General features: G+C 52.3%; 1 protein-coding gene across 1 annotated transcript in view; it reads right to left on the reverse strand.

The window, feature by feature from the left end:
* MACF1 (microtubule-actin crosslinking factor 1) overlaps positions 1-10,958 on the reverse strand; it is a 223,459-nt gene that overhangs the window by 113,372 nt on the left and 99,129 nt on the right. The window contains exons 16-25 of the mRNA XM_025198710.1: positions 10,708-10,785; positions 9,992-10,153; positions 9,335-9,439; positions 8,458-8,553; positions 7,958-8,083; positions 4,641-4,793; positions 3,967-4,121; positions 1,904-2,030; positions 1,026-1,209; positions 15-145 (exon numbers count right to left, since the gene is read on the reverse strand). Of these exons, the coding sequence (XP_025054495.1) occupies positions 15-145; positions 1,026-1,209; positions 1,904-2,030; positions 3,967-4,121; positions 4,641-4,793; positions 7,958-8,083; positions 8,458-8,553; positions 9,335-9,439; positions 9,992-10,153; positions 10,708-10,785 (1,317 nt within the window). The remainder of the gene's footprint in view (positions 1-14; positions 146-1,025; positions 1,210-1,903; positions 2,031-3,966; positions 4,122-4,640; positions 4,794-7,957; positions 8,084-8,457; positions 8,554-9,334; positions 9,440-9,991; positions 10,154-10,707; positions 10,786-10,958) is intronic.

A 10,958-nucleotide genomic window follows, 5' to 3' on the forward strand; every position in this document is an offset into this window, starting at 1 on the left:
TTCTCCTGAGGAGCGTCCCCATCTGCTCTGGTGCTGGCCGGGGTCTGGATTCGGTTCACTAGCCTCTGCTCACACTCCTCCAGGTGCAGGCGAATGTTCTTGAGCTCCGAGAGATACACCCTGGCAACTGTCTCATCTTTGTCCTCTGTCAAATTGTGAGAAAAAACACAAAAAAGGCCATCGATCAATCACCATCTCAAACGAGAAGCTCGGAGCCAGGTGCAGCACCGGCCTGATGAGAGGAGCAAGGGCAGAGGTCTCTGCTCAGATGGAAAATAATTCAATCAAAGCATCCCTATAGCTAGGAAGGCTTCTAGCCAGGGGGCATCTCACATTGTGAAAGACTGTTTTATCTGAGTCAGAGCCAGACCCCTGCCGTGCGACACGCACACCTGTAGATGATTCTGGGCAGGAACAGATGTAATAGTTATGCTACTTTAAAAGGAGAGAAAACTCGCTGTGATTCAGCTGAATCTTTGGCCTGTCTGTTCCAACCCTGTGGTAAATGGAAGTTAAACCAAGGCACGTTACCCCTGAATGAAACAGGGTTAAGTTACCACGGTTTAACTTTGCTTACAGGGAGACAGCAGACAGGCAGCAAAACAGTGCCAGAGGAACAGTCAACACATGCTCACAAGCGGTTAAGTCCTCCCTCTGAATGACATGACTGAGCTTGAACATACATTTCACTCGATGGCCTTTTCAACGTCTCCCATGATGAAGCAGACGACAGAGAATCGACTGCCAAGGCAGCGTTTTGCCCAGGGCTCGCCTCAGGTGGCACCAGGGCTACCAACGCCTAGGCAGGTGCCCCCTCATCAGCTACAGAACAAGTGACAACGCCTGGATCACTCTGCTCAGCATGCTGGTAGCGTGCTGCCCTCATGAAGGCCATGCATGGAAATGGGCTGAGGCAGAGAAGGCAGCTGTGTACAAAGCCAGGATCAATGATGTTGCTTAGATAGTTCAGAGCACCTGTGCGCCCCCGAGTCCTTGCTCCATCCATTAACCTCTCTCCAGCTCACCATTCTCCATGGACTCCAGAAGCTGTTGGAAATGTTCCTTACAGGAGACCACTTCCTCCTCCAGGTGCAACCGATCAGCCACCGAGAAGAGCTCGGAGTCACGACTGTCCTGCAGGAAGTCTTCGTAGTGAGCCTGGAGGCTCTTCATGGCTTGCTGGCACTCTCCTTGAGCCAAGGACCTGAGCTGCGGAGGCAACGGCAGAGTCTCTAACCATCAGGAACAAAGTCCCACCCTTCACCCAGATGCACCCACACACCTCCCAGGCCCTGGAGTCGCCCAGACCTTGCTCCCATTTCTCAGAAGCAGTCATTCATACGCTTCTTGTCTGGGCAGAGCCTGATCTCTCCAAGGGGGACAGCCAGCCCTGGGCCCTCCCTGGGACAGCGCTGCTCTGGCAGGTGCATTGTTCTGCATGTCACCTCCAGGTCTGCCCTGCTTGGTGTTTTTATTGCCATCTCCCCAGCAGAATAATCTACATTTTCCTGAATGAAATTGTTCATTGTAAAAAAGGGGGAGAGAAGTGAGAAGGAGCTGAGTCTCAAATCTCTCCCCTTTACCTCGCTCCTAACACTTCACTGAGGAGCAACTGCAACCAGGTCTGTGATGCCTTGTTCATGAGAGTGGAGTCAGTGCCAGGGGCACTAGACATCTGTAACCACTTTTGCACTGAAGCCCCCCGAGCGTGGACCCCCCCTCGGCTCCATGTACAGCACTGGCTCTCGGCCCCTTTGGTTTTCTGTCCCTTGCACCCACCCGATTTCCTTGTACTCCCCCTGAAGCTACAGGTGCCTCTGCATCACAGCCCACCCCGGCCAGGATGATTTAATTTTAAAATTAAATCATGTGCGATGTGCAGCAGGGGCGTGCTGCACCGTACCTTCTCTATGTTCCAGCCTTGCACCAAGGCCAAGTCCTTCCGCAAGTAGTTCCAGGAGATCAGGCTCTTTGTGTTCACGTGGAGCTGGTGCCAGAGGGCCATTACTTTCTGGTACAGCTGCTCCACCCTGCAAAAGGACAGCGCCGTCCTGTCACCGCCGATGCCCCAGCGCACGTGGTTACGGCAGGCCGCCTGGCCCGGTCCTGCCGCAACAGGCTCTTCAGCTTTCTGCCTTTAACAGCGTTTGCACTGTAGGCAGGTCTGTCCTCCCCTCCAGGCTGAGTGTCGCAGCTCAGCCTGGATCTCTGACATCCCCCCACAGATGGCTGGCGTCAGCTCAAGCTCTAAAAGCTCTAAAACAAAGCTCTTCATCTTTCCCCACTACCCCCTTCTCCACCGCTGTGGACAACGCTCCCGCCTGCCAGCCAGTTAGGCCCATCATCTGGGTATCACCCTCCCCTTCAGGTCTTCACATCCAAGCTCTCTCTACATCTTGCTGATTCATTTTGCACAAAACCTAACGTATGGCTTTTTCCTTCTCCACCTCCGTAGCCGAGCATCTTGCCCAGGGACAGCAGCATCCTTTTCTCCGGCCTTGACAAATGCCCTCTGGTCCTGCTCACACCCATCCAGAAGGCTGCTGCAAGAATCATCCCCCTAGCCTGCAGCTCTGACCAGGTCTTTTCTCTCTGCGCTCCTCCATGGCTCCCCTCCGCTGTAGCATCAAACATATGCTGCTCGTCTTCACCTTCAGTGTTCTCCGTGAGCTATCCTCACTCCTGCTACCAGCTCTCAGAAACATCGATTCCCACCTCCCACCAGCCAAGAAGCCAGGCTTCATCACCCACTTGTTAGATAATCTGCTTCTCTCAACACTCAGGAGAAGCTCATCATAGCTATCAGCAAATCTTCCCCTCATCCTCCTTCGAACCCCTCATTAAAACTCTTCTTTAGCAGGTTGCCTACAAACATTTGACAGTGTTGAGGCGGCTGCTGTGCTAGGATCACTGCCCATCACGTTGACCAACACTGTTGCTTTGTTTCCTGGGTCTCATCTGCCTGTCTCGGCTTAGCCGCAAACTGTAAACTCTGCAGCAGGGATTATCTTGTGTTCTGGTTCTGTACAGCACCTTGCACCTGGTCCAGGACTGAGCTCCTAGGCACCATACACATAACAAGTAATGGTTGTGGAAGCTGCCAGGCAGGCCCCACTACAGGTAATGCCTCGCTAGTCAAAGAGCAGACATAACCAGGTGCCCTTCGCTCCGGCCCAGGAAGCGAGAGAAAACTCGAGTCTCACGTCTACACTAGTTTCCTTGCAAACCCCTACCATAGACATGCCGCCCTCATACAAGCCAGAAGCGTGGTCGTTTGAAACTAGCCCTAGCACTAGTTGGGCTCACAGTGGTCCGGCAGGTCTAACACAAGGGGTCTGCACCAGTGTAAAAAGCCAGACAGTCTCGGCAACCCCCCGGGGGCCAGGCTCCCTGCTAATACTGTCATCAAAGGGAGTCACCGGGGGCCGGGGTGGCGTGGGCGCTAAGGCGCACACTTGACAGTGCAGAGGTCGCAAGCTCGAGGCCACAGAAGCACTCATGGCTCAGCCTGACAAATCCCAACGAAATCTAAAAGTTCTGCTAAATACCTTGTCCCAAGGACACAAAAAAGAAAGGGAGTCAACAGTAACCCCACTTTTGGTTGATGCTGAGCATCTGTCATTGGGAACTGACATCACTGACTGAACAGCAACCAGGCCCCGCCATGCCTTTACTGGATATCACCGGCCACACCTGGACTCGAGCTGTGGATCAGGAAACCAAGCATTCCCCATCATTTCACTCCCTCGGCGCCTCCTTCCTAACTACTGAAGTCCTGACAAGCCTTAAACGAACAACTCCCAGGAAGACCAAGGGGTTAGGCATTTCCTAAAGCACCAGAGATTTGTACAGGAGCCGTATAAATACCCCCCCGCATTGCAACAGAGGCAGAGAGAGGCATCCCCTCGTCACTCTGGCTTTGAGCCGCCAAACCGCAGCAAGCCACGAAGAACAGGGCTTTGTTACCTGTTGGCAATGTCGATGGCCTCTTTGTTCGGAGGAGGGATGAGGAAGCACACGGATGGCACCATGGCTTCATTTCCAGTGGGGCTGATCACCTTCCATTTGGTCCTCTGGGAGTTATCTTCCAGCACGCACTCATCGTTCTTGCAAATCGTGATCTAGGAGGACCGCGGCAGGTGAGGTTCTGACCCGGCGCCCAACCCACAAAAAAGCATCACCTGCGAATGCCTTCCCTGATAGCCAGGTCCCTTTCTAGGAGGCCCCAGAGCTGCCACCGGAGGAAAACTGGATTGAAATGTAAAAGCTTTCTTTAAAAAGGAAAAAAAAAAAATCAACCCAAAAGGAGGTAAATTGCCAGTCACTTCGGGAAAGGAAGGGAGGAGAAATTAGATAAAACTGGGTGGGATGCAGGCCATTATTTAATGCTATGCTCCTCTGGAAACAGGACACTTACTACCACTCAGAGCAAATCAAGGTCATTGGAAAAGCTATTTGAGAAGCAGAGACTGTTCCCTTTGCCTCCTTACCATGCCATCAAATACGACAGGATCCATCCAAGCTTCTCTCTTTCCTCCTTCCCTACAAGTCCCCTCTCTCCCAGCTCCCACACAAGCTCAAAGTCTTTCCTTCCCTCCCCAGAGAAACCCCCTGCCGGGCTGTCCCGTCAGCCCGCTCACCTCAATCTGGCGATAGTCACAGATAGCCTTGACGGGGATGGTGCTCCTCAGAACGTGGTCCGGGTTTCTCGGCTTCAGCTGAACGATGGTTTTGGACCGCCCCACCAAGCTGGCCACGGAGCTCTTCGACTGAATGAGCTGCTCCTTTTCATCCTGACAAAGATAAAAGCGAAGCATTGGCAGGCCGTGGGGGGGTAAAATAACCGGTCAATCCCTTAGCATTGCCACAACGCCCCTCTGCTCCCAAAAGGCAGCAGCCTCCTGGCTGGGAATTTAAGGTCTGAGCCAACACAAAGAGACTTCCCCTCACCTGCGCCCCAGGGCTGGGGGGACAACACAGCTTTTCCCCTGCTAGGCAACTATATGACACCCCCGCCCCGCAAAGCTGCATGCAGAGCATCGGTTCTTTGGCTGCTAGAGGCAAGAAAATCCTGTCTGTCGGCATATAAAGGGTGGGGAGCACAGGGCGGCTTGGCCGACGAGCCGCTCCTTTCTGCCGCTCTGGGGAGGCTGTAGGAGCGTGCTCCCCTCCTCGCTCTCACAAAGCAAGGAACGGCAGCGCATTTCAAACCACGTCTAGAAGGTCAACGCAGCGGGGTAAGGGGATAAAGCCCCCCTCCCCCCCAAAACAGTTAATGGAAGCCTGGTCACAGCGTATGGGCAACTGGATGGGTTCAGTGAGGCTCCCAACTTCCCCCAAGTCAGCTTCTCCACGTGCGCAGCCCAAACGCACGGTCAGTGCAAGGTAGCTCACACCGCTTTCACTGAAAAGCTGCCTCACATCCACCACGTGGCTACTACGGAGCAGCTGACACATCCCAAGTTCCCCGTCTTGCTTAACCTGAAATACTGCAGGCGTGCCCACCCTCAGGGCAGAAAGGCATTGTCCAACTGCCCCCGCCCTCTGGTTTCTGCTCCTCTCACTGCTTGCTAACACAGGGATGCTCCCTTCCAGAGCACTGGCAAACCCCCAAGCCATTCCACTGGAGAAGCACGTCTTTCAGGACCTTGTTGCAAGCTCTAGGGTTCAGCCCATTTTTTTTTTCTAAAGCCAGAAGTGAAAAAGAAAAGAAACCCCCCCAAATCCAGAGACATTTAACCCTCATGCTTTCCACGCTCAGCCCATTAAAAAGGGTTAGCTTCAGTGCTAGAGAGGATGACCAGTCAATTATTTAATGGTATGGAAAAGAAGTGCTTAAAGAAACTACCTGTGCCTGTCCCAGGCAGCATGGTTGGAAGAAATACAGCTTTAACTCATTAGGTAAGAAAGAGGATGAGCATATACCAGGGAGAGAGCCAGAGCATCCCGTTACTTAGATCTTGGCTACTCTTCTAAACATGGCATGAGGTCCTAGCATGCCAGAGGCCCAGGGCCAGCTTTCTAATGCTCCAGAGTCTAAGTACGTGTGGATACCACTCTGATAAGAGCACCAGAAGCCATGATAGCTGCTCCACGTCTTGATGACCGGAGGAGACAGGCTGAGCACCAGACCTGGATTACTCACAGCACCTGAGGACCCTGACATGGAGAGGAGGGAATGCCACACCGAGCCTCGAGAAGAAGAGAGAGCACAGGTGAGCCCAGAGGATTTACCACGTGTGACCGACTGACCGTCAGATCAGTGCCCACATTTCTACAGCAAAACCTTCAGGGACCAAATGAACCATCAGAAACACTGGGAGATCGTACATGGCAACTGGGTCGTGCAGCATCTGAGTTCAACCTCCCTGAATATTCATCATAGCTGAGCAGTGAAGCACTAGCGTGGACTTGTCCTCCTCTTTAGGGCGCAGAGTTCAATCACAGATTGATGCTTCTCCCCCCAGTTTCTCTTGTCCTGTCTATTGGCATTGCTGTGTGAACAGCTCTATGGTGCACCAGTTGCATTAATGTCACCCTCTTGCTCAGGGGTGGGCAAGATGCGGCCCGCCAGGCCATTCTATCTGGCCCCTGGGGCCCCTAAAAATTTTTGAAAATTAATATTTATCTGCCCCTAGCCACCTGTCACGCAGCCCTTGGTGGCTTGCCAAAACTCAGTAAGTGGCCCTCCACCTGAAATAATTGCCCGCCCCTGCTCTTGCTGCTGTCCCGATTGCAAAACAGACACCAAATGCTGATAGCTTTGATTTTAGAGCTAGCCTCCTTTGTGGACCTGGCGTAACCAATTAATCAGAGACTTGAGCTGAACTGAGCGAGGGGGTTTCTCTCCATCCCACCTTGCTCTTGAAGGAGCAGGAGCAGCAACTAAGGAGGTTACAGCCTTCAACTAGATCAAAGCAGAGTAGATCTTCACTGGATCAAAGCACAGTGACTGCCTCTACCTAAAAAAAAAAAGGCTTATCCCCACAAATTTACATATGGAAAGATGGTTTGATGGATACTAATGATGGGAACTTTTTAAAAGAAACCGTGAGCATCTCTCATTTTTCTACACTACAAGAGGTGTCTAGTCAGCTGATCTGTACAGCCAGCCACTCCAGCCTTTAACAAGGTCACAAGGAGGTGGAGTGTTTTGTGCCAAGGTGCCTCGTACACGACAGTCCTTCACTGCAGTCACTCGTCTTCCATTATAACGATTCAATTAAAATCAGATTAGTGTGGACAGTGTTAAATCAACACTAAGTGATACCATGGAGGTCACACCCAGGCTGCACTCCAAATACACACACACACACACACACACACACACACACACACACACACACACACATATTGTGTGTGAACACCGTGATGAAACGCTGTTACAGCCTCCTCCTTGGAGGCTGGGGGGTAGTCTGTTCCCCCCTCCCTCTCCCTCTCAGGTGTCTATCACTTTGGTGGCGAAGCTACCAAGTCTGCCTTTGTGCCCCCCTTGGTCCGGCTGACGATGGGAGGCTACATTTTGAGCTTCACGCTAAAGGAAGCACCCCCAGTTTTTGCAGTGGATCAGGCACCCTCAAGCTCTATAAGGCCGGTGCATCCCAGGGGGCACAGGGCCGCAGACAGACCAAGACTCCTGGGTGGTGGCAGCGGTGACCCCAGGCTCGCAGGTGTGATCTGGGAAGAGGGGAGGCACTCTGAGCCTGATCAGTGGTCGGGCGCAGTGAGGTGGGTGGCTCAGCGCAGGAGTGGCCTGCCACAAAATACCACTGAAAATCAGAATGCAAAGACAGGGCAGAGATGAGCGGGCAAAGAACATGAAGCTTAACCATGCTGATCTCAGAATGAATATACCATTTTTCCCCTTAAAGCCAAAGGCAGGCAGCAAGGGTGCTGCACGGGACTGGTCGTCTGTCACGTGGACACCCCATAATCTGGGGGCTGAGAAAACACCCACCATGGAATCCTGGAGCAGGTCCTCCAGTCGGGTCAGGCTGGTGTTACGGTCACAAGAATACTTCCGTTTGATGGAGTCCTGGAGGTTCCTTAAGTACGTCTCCGACTCTCGGGCATCGCTGAAGAACTGCGGAGCCAGAAAGCGTCAGAGAACTCGGTACCACTCAACACACCCCGGCCACTCAGCGACACATGGTGCCGAAAGGGTCTGACCAACACCCTCAGCAGGCAAGCACCTTCTACTGCCCTGTCCCCCTGCACCGTGACAGCTGTGAGCAGCACTATCTGCATGCCGAGGGCTAGCTGAGCCTACAACATAGAGGGCAAAATATCCCCTGGGGACAGGTCAGAAGAGAAGGAGATGGAATGGAATAAAAAAAAGGATGATGCCCTTTATCAAACTAGAGTCAGTTGGCGCTGTGCTACAGGCACTCAGTGCAGGTTTTGTTCTCTGAACGGCAGATGAGGGAGGGCAGGGCTGGGCTCTCCCTGCTACTCTACCTGAAAGTAAGCAGCGTTCTCCTTCACGTGCTGTTCCACGCACAAGCAGAGCTGTTTGATCCACTGCCATTGGGACTGGACAGCCGCACTGTATGCCTGGGAAGGCAAAGGACACCACGAATTACAACCAAAATGAAAGCAGGAGTTTTATGGGTCAGCATTTAAATAGCTCCTGAAGTTCACACTGTTAGGCTGGATTTAGCTCCCACGAGGTGCAAGGGGGAGCGTAGTGGAAGAGACACAAAAGGAAATAAGGCAGAGAGGCCTTTTAATGGCACCTCCTGAAAGGACATTTCCTTCTACTCTCCAGCACAGGGAACTGTGGGATGGTGCTGGTTCATGAATGAAACAGCAAGAGAAAGCATGCTCCAATGACCTTCAAATGTTTCTCCATCACTTTCATGAGCATGAACAATTCAAAGTTAGCTCAGGGTCATTTGCTGTCTTATCTTACCACAGGACCTTGGGTCTGGGCCCTGGATAAGCAAGCACTTCTTGTCATCATCACAATGGTCTTTGTTTTCCTGGTACAATAAAGCTGTTTGCCACCACTTAGAGCTGATAAGAGTGACTGGGGCCGAGGTACTGTTGGTTGCAGCCGTGTTAGTCTAAGGACACAGGCAGACACGGTTCTTTGGGTAAATCTGATATCGTTTATTAGACCAACTAAAATACTTGGAAAAATTCGTCTTTGCAAGCTTTCGGGTACAAACACCCTTCTTCGGGCAGAGGAAGCATCTACCCAGGGTGGAGGTAGAAGCGCAGCATGTTTATTGCATGTTTGCTGATCATGCTTCTTCATGAGGGCTTCCCTGGGTTCGACTGACATGACTGGGGGTGAAACCCTTCGGTGTGTGCCCCTGAACAGACCACGTACCTCGACAGTTTGTTTGGCTGGGTGATTCTCCAGGGACAGCAGCTCAGCTGTATCTTGCAGAGACCGAAACACGTCCTGCTTCTCTTCCAGTTCCATCGTCAGCTCCTGAGTGTCAGATACACATAAAGACTGGTCAAAATCAGACACTTGTGTAGTAACCATATTTTAAGTATCCAACCAAAACTGAAGACGTGAGAGGATCTGAAGATGTGAAACCAGTGATGGAAAAGTCACCAAGAATTCCCCAGTGCCTCTGATTTCCGTTTTGAATGACATTATTTGATTAAGAATTTAAAAGGTAATGTCTTTCCAGCTGTAGCCCAGAATTTCGGCCTGGGAATCTCTTGAGCTCCGAATAAGATTGTTTTTCCCATGCTTGCAGAAGTGGAGGTGGGTGGGGGATGGGGACAACAAGAAACCCAGCTGAACAGACTTTACTTTGAGCTCCAAACTCTGCCAAGAACCATGTTTTCTGGGTGGCGATGACAGGTTACAAGCACTATGGGCTGGGCTGGAGGAACTCAGAGCTCCTGAAAAGTCTCGACTACAGTTCCCAGTGGTCTCCCGAATTGTTCATGAAGCTAAAAGGCTCACAGCAGCAGCAGCATCACCAGCAGAGCTGTACAGCTAGAGGCCGCGTCTCAGGGTCTCACTCACCGAGAAGTAATTTCTTTTGGCTGCAATGTTGGAGTTATTGTCACTCCAGTCATAGGCCAGCTCCTCTTCCTCCTTTTCGTTCAGCCAGATGAGCTCAGCTGTGGCTCGAGACACAAACCCGTACAGACTCTGGAGATGCCGCAGTCGGAAGCTGGACGTTTCCTGCGCACAACAAAAAACCCGCGCCCCTCGGGTGAGCTGCAATGGGATCCTTCCCCGACTCTATGTCAGTGCCACCAAGGCGGGAAGAGGGCTTAAAACACTCTCCAGATGCCCTCCTACTCGCTAAGTGAGAATCATGCCCCCACCACATTCCTAGGACAATTGCAGCCATGAGGATCTGCTGTAAACTGGGAAGCATTTGGGGGAATATCTTCTGGACTGCATGGCCTGAGGCCAGCAGGCAAACAGCTTGGAGAAGTGGCCACTTGCCTCCTGGAGACAGGGGGAAATAACTGAGACTAAAGCCATGGCCCTCAGCAGTGCACAGTCCAGCCTTGCAGAAACTATAGCTATGTGGGCTTCCTCTTTGCTGGGAGGAACCCACACAGGTGGCTGCTCTTCTCCTCTGCTTGCAAGCCCCCAAAGTTGTTGCTAGCGCAACAAGGCATGGATACATCCTGCATCTTTCACCTTGGATGCTGGGGGGGTGGACAGGACCCTCAGGAAGCAGCAGGGCACAGTGCCAGTGGGTGGGGTGTACAATGCCCACTCACCATCAGCTTGCAGTACTGCGTCTCCAGCTTGCCGAGTGTTTCCGTGTAGCTGGTGCGGAAATTCTGGGACATTTTACCCTGAGGAACAAAAGTTATTGGGGTCACCTACCAGAGCTCCCATGTCAGAGCAACACCCCACAAATCCAAAGCAAGTCCCTTCCCTGAACTGCCCGCGAACAGCAAGAGAAGGAAGCAGGAACGCCTTTGGGTGTGTGTCTGGGGGGTGGGGGTGTCTCAGGCTGGGGGAAAGA

The sequence above is a fragment of the Alligator sinensis genome, unplaced genomic scaffold (genome assembly GCF_000455745.1).
Source record: "Alligator sinensis unplaced genomic scaffold, ASM45574v1 scaffold337_1, whole genome shotgun sequence".
Classification (NCBI taxonomy): domain Eukaryota; kingdom Metazoa; phylum Chordata; order Crocodylia; family Alligatoridae; genus Alligator; species Alligator sinensis.